This window comes from Haematobia irritans, chromosome 2 (assembly GCF_050003625.1).
Source record: "Haematobia irritans isolate KBUSLIRL chromosome 2, ASM5000362v1, whole genome shotgun sequence".
NCBI lineage: Eukaryota > Metazoa > Arthropoda > Insecta > Diptera > Muscidae > Haematobia > Haematobia irritans.
Window position 1 is genome coordinate 85,898,978 of NC_134398.1, and position 20,317 is coordinate 85,919,294.

A 20,317-nucleotide genomic window follows, 5' to 3' on the forward strand; every position below is an offset into this window, starting at 1 on the left:
TTGAATGGTCCAAAGCTATTTAAAGCCCATTTTATTCTAGATTCCGACACAATTTCCTCGATAGGAAATGATCGCTGAGCCTCTGTTACACCGCCGGAACATGGTTCAACCATCTGATTTCCAGGGAAGTGTGTGTCCAAAAGTACCTCCAACGTCTCCTCACTGGACGTTGTCCAATTTCCCTCCGATGTTTTAATGAAACCTGGAGCGGTGTTAGTGGATGCTAGTACCTTCCGTAGTCTGGAAGCCTCTGACGTATTCTCAATACTGCTACAGTAATCATCCCAAGAGTTTTGTTGAGACCTTCTCAGTTCTCGTTTATATTCTCTCAGATTCATCTTGTAAGTGTCCCAATCCTCCGGAGCTCTTGTGGACTTTGCTTTGTTAAAGAGCTTCCTGCAGGATTTCCTCATATTACTTAACTCCGTAGTCCACCATGGCGGCCGATTTTTTCCCCTTGGCTTTCCTCTAGGGCAAGCAGCTTTCAGTGAAATGTTGAAGGCCTTAGTAATCCGCTCCACTGCGTGTTCGATATCTTGCACAGTGCTCATATTTGTCTCCGGCATCTCCGGTATCATCGAATTGAACGATTCCCTATACCTATTCCAATCAGCTTTCCTAACATTTGGCGGAAATATGGTCTTTGAAGTACGAACAGCCAATCTGAAACTGATGTAGCGATGATCTGAGAAGCTATGTTCCCTCAAAACTTGCCACTCAGATATCTTATCATTCAGTTCCGGAGAGGTCAACGTTACGTCCAAAACCTCTTGTCTGTTCCTGGTGACGAAGGTTGGTGCATCTCCCTTATTGCAAACTACCAGGTTAGTACGCAAAATAAACTCTATTAGCGACTCTCCCCTTGCATTAGTATCACTACTTCCCCAAATACTATGATGTGCATTTGCATCGCATCCCATAATGAGTTTTGTCTTTGTTTTTAGTGACTCCTCAACTAAGGTCTTAACGGCACAGGGTGGCATCTCCCTATCATGTCCCATGTAGACCGAAGATACCCAATATTTGCATGTGGATATCTCTAGACTGGCTACGACAGTGTCTGCATTGCTCAATGAAGGAAGCAGAAACAAGTTTAGTTCGTTTTTAGCAATTATACATGCTCGATTTATATCGGTACCGGTATTATGCAAAAGTTTGAAACCCGGAGTGCTTAATTCACAGATCTTGTTCTTATATATGTATGGTTCTTGAATAAGAACTATATCTATGTCTCCTTTCATCAGGAGAACTTTTAAGGCAGCACAAGCGGCCTTACAATGGTGAAGATTTATCTGGAGGAACCGTCGATATGACGACGTTTTGCCTTGGCTACTACTCTGTATCGGTAAAATCGAGTTCTAACCTAAAATGGGTAAAATAGAAAATTCAATCGGATCGGCATCGGGCGTTTTAGAAACTCACAGTACTTGTGTTGTGTTTTTATAACCACCACCGTAGCGTTTCGCTTGTATCATCATCAAAGACAATAAACGTTAGGAAGATAGGAAATTGGCTCATATCAAATGTCGCGTTTACCACGTTAGTTCAATACATGTTGTAATTTTTTTATTTGTTTTTCGATTTTATTTTTTAAATGAAAAACTTAATTTTCTTAGTGAAACAATGTTAAATTTTAGGCAACAACAAACCCCTGGGGAAACCCTGTATTACCAAACATATGTTATGCCAATGGGAAACCCATTGTCGCCAACGATTGCAGATATATTTCTAGATACTATGCTCGAGGAAACCATAAAGGAACTGACGGAAAAGAAAATTACAATTAAATTCTTAACCAAATATGTGGAGGATCTATTTGCTATAATCAAACAAGATGATGAATATACCATACTTAACACATTCAACAAATATCACAATAAACTCAAATTTACAATCGAAAAGGAGAATAATAATTGCTTACCACATTTAGACATAAAACTACACAGAAATAGAGATACAATATTAACACTTAAACAAAAGATAAATACAGCTTAGAGATAATTTAAAAATCAATTAAATTATGTGATGACAAATTCCAAGAAACTAATATACAAAAAGTAAAAAATATACTCATCAACAACTCATTCACACAACACATTATAAATAATTTAAATAAGAAAGCCACTACCAAATCAAATTCCCAAAATACTACCGACGTTAATCAATCTGGCAATATCACAAAATATTACAGCCTCTCATATATTCCAAAACTCACAGAAACTGCAATGCTTAAAGAAATAATAGATGACAATCAAATAACCTTCGCTCACAGGCCCAACAAAACATTAAATGCAATATTTACCAAAACAAAATTAACGAAAACACAACAAAGCTACGTAGTCTATGAAATCAAATGCATATGTAATGACAAAGAAACATGCAACAAATACTATGTGGGGACAACCAAACGTAGCTTAGCTACGAGGGTAACAGAGCACGAAGCAGATATAAGAAAAGCAAAACAAACGACAGCGTTGGCTCAACACTGCATAGAGTTCGGACATACAGCAGATTTGGAGAAGGTGAAATCTTAGACAAAGAGAGAAGAGTAAACAAACGTTACACTTTAGAGAATCTAAGAATACAACAAAGAATTCAATGTGCAATAAACAGAAAAGAGGACAAAGACAACACTAATGGTTCTTATACATTAGCAATCATTTAGTTTAAGTTGAATCATCTGTGATCGTAGCCATAAGAAAAAAGCTCTGTGATATTAATTTACTTTTTATTTATTTATTTTTGAAATTATTTTAAATTTGTGTTTAATGTAGAGGTGTGCACGTGAGTAATATTATGCTCACGCACACTCACGTCGGAGAAATCTTATTCACGCACACTCACGCACGATATTTTTTGGTAGGACTTACGATCACGCACGCTCACGAAAAGAAAATTTATACTCACGCACGAAAATCTTTTAAAAGTCATAACTCACGAAAAATATCGTGACTAACGAAAAATGTCGTGACTCACGAAAAACTTCGTGACTCACGAATAATTTTATGAGTGATTTACCTATAGAACCTGACTGAAAACATGAGTATGGTTAAAATCGAGTGCGATATAAAACTCTTACCAACTAGGATGTCACTAAAATTATAAAAGATTTCAACTCGTAAGTATTTTATGTTCGTAAGCGGGATTATTTTCGTGAGCGTGTTTTTCCGAAATTCGTTACTCACGCACACTCACGAATATATTATTTTCGTGAGTCACGATCACGCACGACATTTGGTTGGTTAATCACGCTCACGCACACTCACGCCGTTGCCGTCAGCGTGATTCACGCGTGAGTCACGAAAATGTTCGTGAGTCACGACAATTTCGTGTCACGTGCACACCTCTAGTTTAAGGTTATGTTGTTCATGTGCCGTCACTTTTTACCTTTTAACAATGATATCGAAAATATGAAAAAAGACTAAATGTAAGTTTAGTACTTATGGTACTCCACATAGATGTAATTTGTCCCCCTTTTTGTTATTTCTATCGTTGCCAGATTTCAATAAAATTCATCCCAGAAGAAGTTGGAAATTACCAACGAAACGTCGGATAAAAATATGAAGTAAAGTCTTTTTATTTGCATATTTAAAGATCTTAAAAGCCCGATTTAGAATTAATCTTAAAGAATAAAAAAAATTAAATTTTCCCCTTTATGGAAATTTATTTCGTGCTCTTAATTTCGTTTTATTTGCACTTTAACGCTATGTCAATACTTCTCGTATACGCGTTTGGTTCGATAAACGAAAAGTATAAAACTAACACCGTAAATGGTTTGATCTCCTCAGTAGCCAATTTCCTATCTTCCTTTGTGTATTGTCTTTGATCATTATAACCATTTACGAGTGTGGTGTGATACACAAATATTTGGTCATTTTGCAGTGTTTGTGATCGTCAACAATAGCCTTTTATAAGTTTATATAACGTGGATTATAAACATGAACTTTCAATAAATATGTTAAATATCACTTCGTGCCAGCTAATCTAATAAAAGAATGAATGCGACTAAAGCTGTGTCAAGTTTAAATTTTCATTATCGTCGATTTTTCCAATTGGCGATTACAAAACTTCACTTCGGTTAAAATGCATTTAGATGAACATTCGAATTTCGACTATTCAAGCCCTAACTTCTCTCACATCAACAATGACTGTTGCTATTTTAAACACACAAAATCAAATGCCTATTGATTGCAAATATACGTACTTCAAAAATAGTGTATGTGCTGTGGCGAAATTACAGTTTTAATCTTACCTGTGTAAGCTGCTCCGTTGTAGTTAAAAGGCGAGCAACAGGATTGCAGCAAACTGGCAAAGTTTCCAATAATGTTGGTCGTGAATGTGTCAATAATGGTTTCATGTACCTGTAAAAATATGAAAAAAAAATCAAAAAAAGGCAAACCACGTGTAAAGGGTGATTTGTTAAGAGCTTGATAACTTTTAAAAAAAAAACGCATAAAATTTGCAAAATCTCATCGGTTCTTTATTTGAAACGTTAGATTGGTCCATGACATTTACTTTTTGAAGATAATTTCATTTAAATGTTGACCGCGGCTGCGTCTTAGGTGGTCCATTCGGAAAGTCCAATTTTGGGCAACTTTTTCGAGCATTTCGGCCGGAATAGCCCGAATTTCTTCGGAAATGTTGTCTTCCAAAGCTGGAATAGTTGCTGGCTTATTTCTGTAGACTTTAGACTTGACGTAGCCCCACAAAAAATAGTCTAAAGGCGTCAAATCGCATGATCTTGGTGGCCAACTTACCGGTCCATTTCTTGAGATGAATTGTTCTCCGAAGTTTTCCCTCAAAATGGCCATAGAATCGCGAGCTGTGTGGCATGTAGCGCCATCTTGTTGAAACCACATGTCAACCAAGTTCAGTTCTTCCATTTTTGGCAACAAAAAGTTTGTTAGCATCGAACGATAGCGATCGCCATTCACCGTAACGTTGCGTCCAACAGCATCTTTGAAAAAATACGGTCCAATGATTCCACCAGCGTACAAACCACACCAAACAGTGCATTTTTCGGGATGCATGGGCAGTTCTTGAACGGCTTCTGGTTGCTCTTCACTCCAAATGCGGCAATTTTGCTTATTTACGTAGCCATTCAACCAGAAATGAGCCTCATTGCTGAACAAAATTTGTCGATAAAAAAGTGGATTTTCTGCCAACTTTTCTAGGGCCCATTCACTGAAAATTCGACGTTGTGGCAGATCGTTCGGCTTCAGTTCTTGCACGAGCTGTATTTTATACGGTTTTACACCAAGATCTTTGCGTAAAATATTCCATGTGGTCGAATAACACAAACCCAATTGCTGCGAACGGCGACGAATCGACATTTCACGGTCTTCAGCAACACTCTCAGAAACAGACGCAATATTCTCTTCTGTACGCACTGTACGCATTCGTGTGGTTGGTTTAATGTCCAATAAAGTAAACTGAGTGCGAAACTTGGTCACAATCGCATTAATTGTTTGCTCACTTGGTCGATTATGTAGACCATAAATCGGACGTAAAGCGCGAAACACATTTCGAACCGAACACTGATTTTGGTAATAAAATTCAATGATTTGCAAGCGTTGCTCGTTAATAAGTCTATTCATGATGAAATGTCAAAGCATACTGAGCATCTTTCTCTTTGACACCATGTCTGAAATCCCACGTGATCTGTCAAATACTAATGCATGAAAATCCTAACCTCAAAAGAATCACCCTTTAGTAACAATAGAATTTTTAACAGGACTTTGAAAATACATTAAGATTCTAATTTCTTTTAATGCTTTTACATGGCTAAAATCGCACGTCTATTTTGTTGTTCAACATATAATAAAAGCGGTAATTTTACTGAAAAGAGCATGACCGGTTCCAAAGATTTTGCATTTAGACTAATGATTTTGGTATTGATTCCGAGCCAAAGAAGCGGAGAATTGAAATAAGGATACATTTAAGAGTTTTGCGAACTTGATTCTAGGAAACAAATTTTAATTCATTATTTTTTAGCTTTTTTCTTCTTGTTAACGACAACTTAAATTTACCAATTCAGGTTCGGATACAAGTAAAAATAATGCTATGTTTCAAGTAAAAAGTCTTACAATAAAGTGTAAAGTTTCTTCTAACTTTGTTTTCTTTGTAGAAAAAGTTCAACAAAATTAAAGACGACTTAATTTTGAAGAATTTTAGGCCGAATCACTTAACTATAAGGACAAAACGACTTCATTGAAAAATTACTCAACCGTTGATAAGTTGTACAATATATATTCAAAGTTCATTTGAATTTTGGCTAAGGAAAGAAAACGTATGCAAACGATTACAAGGCTTCATTCGACAATGTATTAAGAAAAGCTTTAATTTATAAATTACATACCTTGTCAAAACTATGTAATTCTAGAGAAATAGAAACTACAATATTTTCTTTAACAAGTGAAAAAAAAAGTTTGATCTAGAGGTTCTCTTTTGTAGCGCTGGATCTCGCGCTCTAGATGATGTATATCAACCCTTACGTTCCTGGTTGGTGGTTGTGTATCCATGAGATGGTGGTTTGGATGATTACTGCGATAACAACCCAGGAGCAGTATGCTTTGACAACATGTAATTGTGTCTTCGCACAGGGATGATCTTTGTCTCCACATAAAGGTGATCCAGGGGTGTGATACGGAGACACCCAGTCGCAGTTCTAAGGACAGCGTTCTGGTGTCCACACTGGAGCTGCATAGTTTACCACTGACCGTCCAATTGCCTTATAGGTAGTTAACAAGGTTTCTTTGTCCGCACCCCAAGTACTGCCGGAAAGTGACTTGAGGAAATTGTTTCTACCACGGAGCTTATTACAAATTGCAGTAGCATGGGCAGACGACCTGAAAAGGCTGCCGAATGTGACCCCTAGAATCTTTTGGGAAATTTGTGGTCGGAATTATTTCGCCATCGACACTAATAACAGGTTGGCTGATAAGTCCCCGTCTAACAAAGAAAAACACATTTTTTTGTCAAAATTCGTTTTTATTATTCAACATAGTTCCCTTCAAGAGCGATACAACGATTATAACGACCTTCCAATTTTTTGATATCATTTTGGTAGTACTTTCGGTTTTGCCTCAAAATGGGCCTCAGTTTCGGCTATCCCTCTTCATTGCAGCCAAATTTTTTTCTCTGCGAGCATCCTTTTGAGGTCTGAGAACAAGAAAAAGTCGCTGGGGGCCAGATCTGGAGAATACGGTGGGTGGGGAAGCAATACGAAGCCCAATTCATGAATTTTTGCCATCGTTCTCAATGACTTGTGGCACGGTGCGTTGTCTTGGTGGAACAACACTTTTTTCTTCTTCATATGGGGCCGTTTTGCCGCGATTTCGACCTTCAAACGCTCCAATAACGCCATATAATAGTCACTGTTGATGGTTTTTCACTTCTCAAGATAATCGATAAAAATTATTCCATCCCAAAAAACAGAGGCCATTACTTTGCCAGCGGACTTTTGAGCCTTTCCACGCTTCGGAGACGGTTCACCGGTCGCTGTCCACTCAGCCGACTGTCGATTGGACTCAGGAGTGTAGTGAATGTTGTAGTGTTTCATCCATTGTCACATAACGACGGAAAAACTCGGGAGTATTACGAGTTAACAGCTGCAAACACCGCTCAGAATCATCAACACGTTGTTTTTGGTCAATTGTGAGCTCGAGCGGCACCCATTTTGCACAGAGCTTCCGCATATCCCAATATTGATGAATGATATGACCAACACGTTCCTTTGATATCTTTAAGGCCTCTGCTATTTCGATCAACTTCATTTTACGGTCATTCAAAATCATTTTGTGGATTTTTTTGATGTTTTCGTCGGTAACCACCTCTTTCGGGCGTCCACTGCGTTCACGGTCCTCCGTGCTCATTTCACCACGCTTGAATTTTTCATACCAATCAATTATTGTTGATTTCCCTGGGGCAGAGTCCGGAAACTCATTATCAAGCCAAGTTTTTGCTTCCACCGTATTTTTTCCCTTCAGAAAACAATATTTTATCAAAACACGAAATTCCCTTTTTTTCAATTTTTCCACAATAACAAATGTTGCTTCACAAAAGACGCTCTTTCTCACAAACTATTTGACTTTCAGACGTCAAATTTTGACACGAATCATTTGAAGGTTGGTACTATACAAAAATAATATGCATTTAATTATCAGCCAACCTTTTATAGTGTGGCTGAGGATTTGGTGGGGGATATCCTCAAGTTTCTCGCAGTGAAATAACTGGTAAGATTAGCGATATAGACGTTTAAACGATCGCAGATGTCATCAACAATGGGCCCAGATGCCAAGATTGTACAATCGTCTGCGTATGATACAATCTCGACGCCGTCTGGAGGGTGTGGAATAGAGGATAGGTAGAGGTTAAACAGTGCCGGAGATATCACCCCACCTTGAGGAACTCCCTGTTTCACTCTACGGGGTCTTGATTTCCTATCCCTACATTCCACATACGACTGACGTCCGCATAGCCGGTAGGGACGTGTTCTCGATGTCCTCGAAAAGTCTGGCATGGTTGACCGTATCGAATGCTTTCGATATGTCAAGCGCTATGAGGCCTGTGACACGGCCTGGGCTGATTGAGTCCCCTATTTATAAATGCTGAAAGGCATGCAAAGCCGTTGTCGTACTGTGTACTTTGCGGAATCCATGTTGATGATTAGCAGCTGGAAAATTCTCCACAAGGCTGGGGAGGAGTAGTGCCTCAATTGTCTTGGCTACTGGCGAGAGAAGGGAAATCGGTCTGTACGATTCACCCTTGCTCGAGTCTTTGCCTGGTTTCCGTAGTGGAATCACCCTACCCATTTTCCAGACATCGGGTATAATGAGCGATTCTAATGACAGATTGAGGAGTCTGGTCAAGTACCCAACTCCCAGTATTCCCAGATGCTTTAGCATTAGCATAGAGATTCCGTCAGGGCCCAGCGCTTTGGATGGTTTCGCGCTGTTGATGACATCGGTAACTTCGGCTATGGTAAATTGTGGTGTGTCATCGGCTCGGAGACCACGGATGCGACGAATGGCTCTCCTTTTCGCTCTATCACTCTCGAGGTGCTCGACAAACAGTCGTTTGAATAATGTGGCGCACCTCTTCGGATCAGTCACTGTCACGTCGCCAAAGGTGACTGAAATACCATCATCCCTAGTAGCGGCGATCTGTGTATTCTCTGAAGCCTTCCAGTTTGCTTTCTTTTGGTTAATAAACGTCCGACGTTCAGAGGTTATGAAATCGGAGGGTCGGTTAATGGTGAGAATTATGGGGAGGTGATCTGATGCCAGTGAAATGACGGGTGGCCAGGATACGTCATTTATCAGACCGGGTGACGCTAAAGATATATCTGACGAACTGCTGCAATCACCCATAATTCTCGTGGGGGCCTCTTCGTTCATTGTGCAAAATGTGGAGTCGTCTATCTGCTCTACCAAAGCTATGCCTCTCTGGTCATTACCTAGGAGAGAATGCCAAAGTTCATGGTGGGCATTAAAGTCTCCTAGAACCAATCGGTTATGCCCGCACAACATCCACTCAATGTTTGGGCTATAACCTGGAGCACAGCCACCAACCGGCGGTATATACACATTGTATAGCTCTACCTCGGCAGCTCAAGACTTGACTGCTACCCCCATACATTTCATATACGGGTCACTAGCGTCTGTCACAAGCGGGATAGGTCTATACTGCACGGAACGGTGTAATATGAAAGCCAGGCCACCACCTCCATTTCTTGTGCGATCCTTTCTTAGCACATTGTATCCATCACAATGGCGTAGGCTGCAGGTGGGATTCAGCTTTGTTTCCTGGATTGCCGCGACCCTGATCCTTTCCCGATTCATAAAGTCCTCGATCTCGCTAATCTTACCACGGAACCCGTTGCAATTAAATTGCAAAAATGGTGCACTTTCCGGAACTGGTACAACAATATATGGTGTCAGAAGCTGCGGCGTAGAATATTGTTATGCGGGAGATGTCGGAGGGGTCGCATAGTCTGATGACCCACTGCTGCTGTCGTTGGCACACCATCCTGCCACGTAGTCAGTATGACTATACTCCCGTAGCGATGTTAAGCCGGAGCAGTTCCGGAAGTGCACCGAAACCGAGCGATGGTGAATTTGGTTTCGGCAAACTGCACAGTACCATGGTACGGCTCGGACCAAAAGCAAGCGGAGAAGGCTGCCCGGGATGCACCTTCTCCAACACAAAAATACGGACGAAACAACACGTACACTGACGTGGCAGCCGCTGGCCGGTGATTAGTATCCATCGGGTCAATCCGGTACAAAGAACCCGCCGCCGTGGGATTGGTCAGAGTTTGTAATACTGTATAGTTAAAATTTTCTAAAAATAATCTAAATTTTCTAAAAAGTACAAGAATTTTTCTTCCTGGTGGATTCACAGTTTTCTTTCTTTTTTTCAGTGTAGAAAAGCATAATTGTCGCTTCATAAACATAAACAAACTTATATTTCCATATACAAACCTGTAAGCAACAAAGCAGCCTATAGAAACCGAAAAAGTTAATATTTATTAAACTTATTTTTACGCTTCGGCGCTAAGCTTATACTTATTGTACGCGTGAGCGTAAGCAAACTATTACTCACGTGCACACCTCTAGTGTGTAACAACAAATATGACAAAACATTTGGAATTGCCTGTGTTTGATTTTTGTGGTTTTGTAAAAAGGGACACAATCTACGTATATTGAAGGTAAGTAATTGTGAAATGTGAATATCGTTTTCAATTGAAGCCTGTTTATATTAAACAGGCAAAAATCATATAAATTTTTGTTATAAAATATAAAATTAATTTCTTTTAGTGAACATTACATTGGTCCATCAATTAACTCCATCATTTTAATCAAAAATCATCTAGTATACAGAATATTTTTGTAATCAATAGGTGGATACCTTATTGATGTTTTAAAAGTGGAAATCTCTTTTCAAGCCTAGTTTTCTTAAAAACAAGAACGGCATGGATCCATTGGATATTTTACCAAGTTGCAAAGTATTGTTGGCAAACGAAGTTCCAGTAATAAATTAGACTTAATACACCTGCAAATACAACGGGAATGGAAGAATATAAACCTGCAACCTGGAATTAAGAATTCAACCTGATATTCTATGCAGGTAATGTTTAACAAAATTAACTTTTAGTTAAACAAAATTAAGTTCTAATTATTCTGTATACATTAATAAAAACTAATATAGCCTACAGACTGTTGATTTATTGGAAATTTAGGTCGATGAGCCTATATTAGAAGGAACATACTAGAATGGCTAATTTGATAAGGAAGAGAATCGATTATATAGTTTAGTATGAAACCCTTAAGTTTTCAGTGGCAATTGTGTGTAAGTTATTGTTAGAAAAAAACACAATGATAACAAGACACATAATAGCATAAATTACAAATATATTACACTAAATATTTGTTGAACCAAGTTCAATAGTAAAGAAGTCATCAAAATTTTTTTGCTGCTCACGGAGAGCCCAAATGGTTTCGAACCAGTTTTTATTTATCTATATCACTCTATTTTTATTTATCTATATTACTATTTTTGACATTTCCACATAGGTATCCTTAGGTTATGTTAGGTATAGTGGCAGTCCGATATTTCAGGCTCACTTAGACTATTCAGTCCATTGTGATAACACAGTGGTGAACTTCTCTCTTATCACTGAGTATTGCCCGATTCTATGTTAAGCTCAATAACAAGGGTCCTGGTTTTTATAAATGGCGTTCCACGTTGCAGAGAAACCACTTAGAGAAGCTTTGAAACACTCAGAAATGTCATTATCATTACTGAGGTGGGATAATCCACCGAAATCCACTGAAAAACTGTTTGGTGTTCGGTCGAAGCAGGAATCGAACCCAGGACCTTGTGTATGCAAGGCGGTTATGCTAACCATTGCACCACAGTGGTTCCCAAAAAATAGGATATCACTTCCTGTAAAGTCTTGCCGAAAAAATATAGATTAAGTGCAGTTTCTTGTTCTTCTATATAGGGGTTATTTGGTGACCCAAGTCATATTTATCATCATCGCATTTCTTACTGTTGGAATATATTTAAAATTCTTACTACTCAGCATGAATTTAGTATATGTCAACAATTCATGCACTGAGTAGAAAGAACTTTTAAATATCGTTAGCTTAATGTGTAAAGGTGCTAAGTCAACCTTTTATAAAAAAATGGATTAAGATGCAGATCGACAGATAAATCAAAAATACATAGTTTAACAAAAAAATATATTAAATATCTGTTTTTATCTCTGTTTGGTAATGATGTGTAAACGTGCTAAGTCAGCACCTGTTAAAATACACGTACTAACTCAAATTTTAGGTTGAGTAGGCTTTGCTATTTTGTGTGCGATTTTGCGGAAAGTTTACTGTTTGTATTGAAAGCATAAAAGTTAACACATGGATATTATTACACCATTTTTGCAAATAATCATGTTTGTACAAATTTATTTCGGCAAAGGCCGGCTTTCACAAATTTTTGTGTGCGATTTTGCGGAAAGTTTACTGTTTGTATTGAAAGCATAAAAGTTAACACATGGATATTATTACACCATTTTTGCAAATAATCATGTTTGTACAAATTTATTTCGGCAAAGGCCGGCTTTCACAAATCTTTTTTCGGAAGTTTCAAGTGTGGTTCACTTTGGGTTTAGTGAACTGCAAAAATTTATTCTGATAAGTGGTTGATAGTTTTACTGCAAGTAGAGGATGCTGATGAGGAATGTGGTAATTCCGAAACGTGCGTCCATTCAACCATCTTGCAGTCTATAGGGCATTGCGCAAATTAATTTGACAAACATTATTTTCCTCTGTTGGTTAAGCTACACTTGTAGTTTAGTCAATGCATGGTTTTAATCTGAAATCAAAAACAAAATGATTGAAGAATAAACGAACAATAACAAACAAAAAATCGCAATTTAATTTTTCTCTCCTTGGTCGTATAGATGATACTCTAACGTAAGTAATAAGAACTAGAAGAAAAAAGACCGAAAAATAACAAAGTTATAAGTCATAAAACAACTGCAACGAAGAAAATACATGTTGTATTTTTAGAGTCGAACTGAACGGACGTGTTTTCTAATAGCGGAGTATTTCATCGTAATAAGTACTTATTACGAATTTCACGTGTGGTGGAAATAATAAACCACCATGCAGCGAAATTCAAAGTCATCCACTGGGTTGCTAACTTCAGGGCCGGGTCGACTGGCGGTGACACTTTGGCAAGTCGAACCTTTTCTAAGGTGACGACATCAAAAGGAGGCAATCCCTCTCGAAAGAGATTCAAGGAATGAAGAAATGCTCTGTTTATCCTAAAGAAATTTGGATCAGTCGACCCAAGCACGTTGTCGGCTAAGCAAAGCGATTCCTTAAAATGGGCTCAAGGAATTCTTGAAGCTGGAAAAAGGGAACGATCACCGGATGAGCTGCCATCCTCTAAACGGGATCACAGATCGTTTGCCTTGTGATGGTTATTATTAATAAAGGAGCATTGGACGGTACGATTCCAAGGCAAACATGGGGGGAAATTGAGAACGCGATGTCTGGTGTCTACTCAGAGGTGCGAAAAAAGTTTCCCGGACCAAGTCCTCGACGGCAAGATGCTGGATGGTATCAAGGACGATATAAGTTAATAGCTTTTGCAGAACAGAGGTCTATGGATTGCTTTAAAGCTGCATTGATGCTAATTGGTGAAGTTTGGGAAGGAGCCGCTTTGGTGTTAGTCGATAAAAAAAGACATACCGGCTAAACCTAGAGCACATGCATGAATACCGACAAACCCTCCTGATCCTGAGTCAATACTAAACAGACTAAAGGAATGTAACCCAGATCTTCCAACCGCCGATTGGAAGGTTGGTCGTTTGGATGAGGTGGATGGACCAAGACGACATGCGGTGTTTATATTAAACATAGAGTCGCTGCCACTTCTAGTCGAGACCCAAGGACGTGTAAGTTATGGCTTTCATGATATCCATATGAAGGTATACAAAAGCGATCAGCCAAAGGATTCCGAAACGGACAAGCCTCCGGTAGAGTCAGCAGTGAAAAAATCTCCTAGCGAAGCCGAAGGAGACATAAAAACTGCAGACTATGGCGAAAATCGTATGCGGGAAGTGTCTACAGGCTCAAACCTCACCAAAGCTTAACCGCGGATTGTTGCAAGAGTCACCGAGATCTGTGAAGAGGAAGCCCTTGATGACTCAATTGAAGCGGCTGATGTGACGGTGGTTGAAAATTTGGATGGTTCTACGGTTCCTCCAGATAAATCTTCACCATTGTAAAGCCGCTTGTGCTGCCTTAAAAGTTCTCCTTATGAAAGGAGACATAGATATAATTCTTATTCAAGAACCATACATATATAAGAACAAGATCTGTGAATTAAGCACTCCGGGTTTCAAACTTTTGCATAATACCGGTAACGAAATAAATCGAGCATGTATAATTGCTAAGAACGAACTAAACTTGTTTCTGCTTCCTTCATTGAGCAATGCAGACACTGTCGTAGCTAGTCTAGAGATATCCAAATGCAAATATTGGGTATTTTCGCTCCCGCTTTCACGGGAATTAAGTGCGGGAATTCCCAGGATTTTTTTTGCAGTATTCTATATAAAATGGAGGGATAAATACTACAAAAACATTATGTTTAGTACCATTGGGTAAATCATCATTCTCATTACACTTCCAAAATCTTTATCTTTATTTTTTATCTATTTTCAACTGTCATTTTTTTGTAAATAAGAGACTTCAAATCCATTTTGAGTCTCATGTGAATGGGGTATAATTTAGCCAAAGTAGAGAAGAATATATAATACAATTTAATTCTTTTTGGTATTTTTGTTTAGATAAAATAAACTATGAAATGAAATAATTTAAGTAAAAATTACTTTGGAAATTGCATTCTCCTATTTGAATATGGTACCAAGTAGAAATAGTTACCTTGTCCGACATATATAGTCGTGGGTTCTAGCTCAGGGTCTAACGACCTCCCAAATGGTTAAAAGAAGGTTACTCTTCTCACTTTTTTATCGTCATATTTCTGTAAACCGGTATTCCAATAGACTGGTAGACTAAGCAAACTTTTATAAACAATGGGCCATTGTACCATATATAACCACATTTGCAATTGCATATTTTCAAAATATTTGCATAATTATTGCAAGGATGTGTTTATGAAATATGAAAATGGCAACTTTTATTATGATTTCTTTAATTTCAAATATACACTGTTAGAAAAATATGTTTTTCATATGTTCCGATATAAACAAAATGTGTTTCGGGCACGATTTTAAACCACAATATATTTAAGTGCGAACATGTAATTTTCCTAAACTAACACTAAATGTTTGGGACATCTATGTTAATATGTTAGAATATATTATGTTTGGGGCATGAATGTTTCATAAAAATCATATGTGTGAATACAAACATATATAAATTTACAAATTTCAACTAAACATACATATGTTGTGATATTTTATTCAAAGCGACAGAGAGAGTATAGAGAGAAATAGAGATGGAAACCGGGAGAGTTGACGAAAGATATCAATATAACACAGCAAAAGAGTCAAAAGAGAACAATTTCTGTGAAACCGCTTGTATGTTGTTTCGGAAAACTGTTTTATGATAAGGCCAAAATTTTGATATGTTTAAGTCTAAATATTATTTAATTTGAATAAAGAGAATATACATTCTGAACCAAGAGAATAGACATTTGAAAAACAAACAGCTTATGTTTTCGCCTTGAGAGCAGCATTTTATGTATGTGTGGACATGTGTTTTGTTTATCATTTTGGCATTATTTTTTTCTTGGTTCGTTAAAAGAAATCAGGGGTCTTCATAAAAATAACGAAAGGGCACTATACTATTTTTAGAGTTGGGACGGTAAAATGAAATAAGGAGGAAATAGTGAAAAATTACACAGTAAAATGTAAAGAAACAAAGTTTAGTTTCTCTTTATTAAAAAGTAGTCCACGAGGAGTTGACGGACACCATCAAATATAAAAGCGGGCATTAAGTTCGACTTTTACAGCTAAAACAATTTAAAAAGTTTATTTTCTTTAAAATGAATTATTAAAGAAAAATAAAAGGAATTTTAGAGCGATGGTGTTAAATGCTAGTAAAAAACTGTTCACTCCTAAATAAATTTATGTTTATATTATAAAATTATGTATGTATGTTTATACTCGACTCCACGTTCTTCTTTTGTTAGTTTTTGAATTCCTTCCAAATTTTAAAGTTTTGTACAAAAACAGTTTTTTATTACAAGATTGTTATTTTTGCAATAAAAAATAATATTTTATCCAAAAATCATTCAATTTCGCTTATATCAAGCACTGTTACTGACTATAAATCTTTAATAACGCACATTTCGATGTTTCATTTAAAAAAATTAATATAGTATAAATATAAATGTGTAAATTAAAAAAAAAAAAAACAAAAAAACAAAAAAAATGTTCGGTCGGAGCAGGGATTGAACCCACGACCCTTTGCATGCAAGGCAGACATGCTAACCACTGCTCCACGTGGCAAACAAATGTATGTTTCTGTTAAATAATGTTATGTTTGCATGGGCTCGTGGGCGCTGCAAACTATGCTATATAAATGTAACTTAAAACGATAATTATCTACTGGTGACTATAACAGCTACGTAGCCCAGTGGATAGTGTGTTGGCTTACAAACTGTATGGTCCTCGGTTCGATTCTCCGTGCAGGCGAAAGGTAACATTTAAAAAATTTATAAAAGTGAATAATTTCTTCAACATTATTTGTATTACAGAGAAAGGTGCCAATAACTAAAAAATTTCGTGGAAGTGAAAATTACGAGTATGTTAGGGAATGAGCACAATCGTGTTTGGGAAAAATTCTTCCAAGCATATAATATTTTTGGGCTCAAAATGCTTCCAAACATATAATATGTTCACATAAAACAAACATATTAATGTTTCGGCAGTATGCAATAATATATGTGCTTCCTGCAAAATATGTTTGGAACATATGTTAAAGAAGAGATTTTTTTTGAGGGTGTAGATGGTGTATTCCTTATGGGAATATTGAACGTGTGCATATAGTGAAATATAGTGACTCTGTTTTACGATGGTGACATCGAAATAAGTTTTTTTTCATTGACATACAAGTTTTAATGTTACAACAAAAAAATCGCACTATATCGGAAGAGTCTGTCCATTGTGACAATTGTAAAAGCTTCTTGTATGATATAGGGCTGATATAAGAGATTAACATAATACACATTATTAGACCGCGCCTTATAAACGTAGCTTTAGGCGATTTCTAATTTATTCAAATGTCTCAATATATGCCACATCGAGGAAAGTTTCCCTTTGACCGGAATCCCGGGAAATTCGAAAAAAATTTCCGCTTTCCCGGGAATGGAAAAAGTCCGGAAAAAACGCTAATCATAACACAGTTAAAAAATATTTTTTTTTCCGGAAAATTAAATTTTGCCCGAAAATTTATAAAACTACAAATGGGAGAATAATTAATATTTGCCAGAGATAAAAGCAATGTTGGTAAACAATCTGTGTAGTGTAAAAACGTATCTAGTACACCCTCAAAAAAATCTCTTCTTTAACATATGTTCCAAACATATTTTGCAGGAAGCACATATATTATTGGATACTGCCGAAACATTAATATGTTTGTTTTATGTGAACATATTATATGTTTGGAAGCATTTTGAGCCCAAAAATATTATATGCTTGGAAGAATTTTTCCCAAACACGATTGTGCTCATTCCCTAACATACTCGTAATTTACACTTCCACGAAATTTTTTAGTTATTGGCACCTTTCTCTGTAATACAAATAATGTTGAAGAAATTATTCACTTTTATAAATTTTTTAAATTTTACCTTTCGCCTGCACGGAGAATCGAACCGAGGACCATACAGTTTGTAAGCCAACACACTATCCACTGGGCTACGTAGCTGTTATAGTCACCAGTAGATAATTATCGTTTTAAGTTACATTTATATAGCATAGTTTGCAGCGCCCACGAGCCCATGCAAACATAACATTATTTAACAGAAACATACATTTGTTTGCCACGTGGAGCAGTGGTTAGCATGTCTGCCTTGCATGCAAAGGGTCGTGGGTTCAATCCCTGCTCCGACCGAACATTTTTTTTTTTTTAATTTACACATTTATATTTATACTATATTAATTTTTTTAAATGAAACATCGAAATGTGCGTTATTAAAGATTTATAGTCAGTAACAGTGCTTGACATAAGCGAAATTGAATGATTTTTGGATAAAATATTATTTTTTATTGCAAAAATAACAATCTTGTAATAAAAAACTGTTTTTGTACAAAACTTTAAAATTTGGAAGGAATTCAAAAACTAACAAAAGAAGAACGTGGAGTCGAGTATAAACATACATACATAATTTTATAATATAAACATAAATTTATTTAGGAGTGAACAGTTTTTTACTAGCATTTAACACCATCGCTCTAAAATTCCTTTTATTTTTCTTTAATAATTCATTTTAAAGAAAATAAACTTTTTAAATTGTTTTAGCTGTAAAAGTCGAACTTAATGCCCGCTTTTATATTTGATGGTGTCCGTCAACTCCTCGTGGACTACTTTTTAATAAAGAGAAACTAAACTTTGTTTCTTTACATTTTACTGTGTAATTTTTCACTATTTCCTCCTTATTTCATTTTACCGTCCCAACTCTAAAAATAGTATAGTGCCCTTTCGTTATTTTTATGAAGACCCCTGATTTCTTTTAACGAACCAAGAAAAAAATAATGCCAAAATGATAAACAAAACACATGTCCACACATACATAAAATGCTGCTCTCAAGGCGAAAACATAAGCTGTTTGTTTTTCAAATGTCTATTCTCTTGGTTCAGAATGTATATTCTCTTTATTCAAATTAAATAATATTTAGACTTAAACATATCAAATTTTTGGCCTTATCATAAAACAGTTTTCCGAAACAACATACAAGCGGTTTCACAGAAATTGTTCTCTTTTGACTCTTTTGCTGTGTTATATTGATATCTTTCGTCAACTCTCCCGGTTTCCATCTCTATTTCTCTCTATACTCTCTCTGTCGCTTTGAATAAAATATCACAACATATGTATGTTTAGTTGAAATTTGTAAATTTATATATGTTTGTATTCACACATATGATTTTTATGAAACATTCATGCCCCAAACATAATATATTCTAACATATTAACATAGATGTCCCAAACATTTAGTGTTAGTTTAGGAAAATTACATGTTCGCACTTAAATATATTGTGGTTTAAAATCGTGCCCGAAACACATTTTGTTTATATCGGAACATATGAAAAACATATTTTTCTAACAGTGTATATATTCTCTACGACAACCAAATTGTTTATTCGTACACAAAAACTTAGTTTAATGCGCAATGTATCTTTTAAGAAACAACCAAACCAAAGAAAAAAAATATAGAAAAAAATGTGCATCTGCATAGTTCTTTTTTATCATTTTGCATATTCAGGTATACCCTCAAAAAAAATCGCCTCTCTAACATATGTTCCAAACATATTTTGCAGGAAGCACATATATTATTGGATACTGCCGAAACATTAATATGTTTGTTTTATGTGAACATATTCTATTTTTGGAAGCATTTTGAGCCAAAAATATTATATGCTTGGAAGAATTTTCCACAAAGAAGATTGTGCTCATTCCCTAACATAATTTTCACTTCCACGAAATTTTTTAGTTCTTGGCACCTTTTTCTTTAATACAAATAATGTTGAAGAAATTATTCAATTTTATAATTTTTTTAAATTTTACCTTTCGCCTGGACGGAGAATCGAACCGAGGACCATACAGTTTATAAGCCAACACACTACCACTGAGCTACGTAGCTGTTATAGTCACCAGAAGACAATTATCGTTATAAGTTACATTTATATAGCATAGTTTGCAGCGCCCACGAGCCCATGCAAACATAACATTATTTAACAGAAACATACATGTGTTGGCAACGTGGAGCAGTGGTTAGCATGTCTTCCGTACATGCAAAGGGTCGTGGGTTCAATCCCTGCTCCGACCAAACACCAATTGTTTTTTTTAATGTACGCATTTATATTTATACTATATTAAATTTTTATAATGAAACTTCGAAATGTGGGTTATTAAAGATTTACAGTCAGAAACAGTGCTTGATATAAACGAAATGGACTGAGCTTTTGGATAAAATATTATTTTTTTATTGCAAAAATAACAATTTTGTAATAAAAAACTGGTTTTGGTATAAAAGTTTGATATTTTGGAAGGAATTCAAAAA

At 36.4% G+C, this 20,317-nt stretch overlaps 1 protein-coding gene across 14 annotated transcripts in view; it reads right to left on the reverse strand.

Moving 5' to 3' along the window:
* Positions 1 to 20,317, reverse strand: part of Nhe3 (Na[+]/H[+] hydrogen exchanger 3) — a 235,270-nt gene that overhangs the window by 171,050 nt on the left and 43,903 nt on the right. For all 14 annotated transcript variants that reach the window (XR_012719364.1, XR_012719363.1, XM_075295529.1 and 11 more), the window contains one exon: positions 4,253 to 4,361. Coding sequence is in view for 12 of the 14 variants with exons in the window: in XM_075295529.1 (XP_075151644.1) it covers positions 4,253 to 4,361 (109 nt within the window). In the remaining 2 variants the exon portion in view is untranslated. The remainder of the gene's footprint in view (positions 1 to 4,252; positions 4,362 to 20,317) is intronic.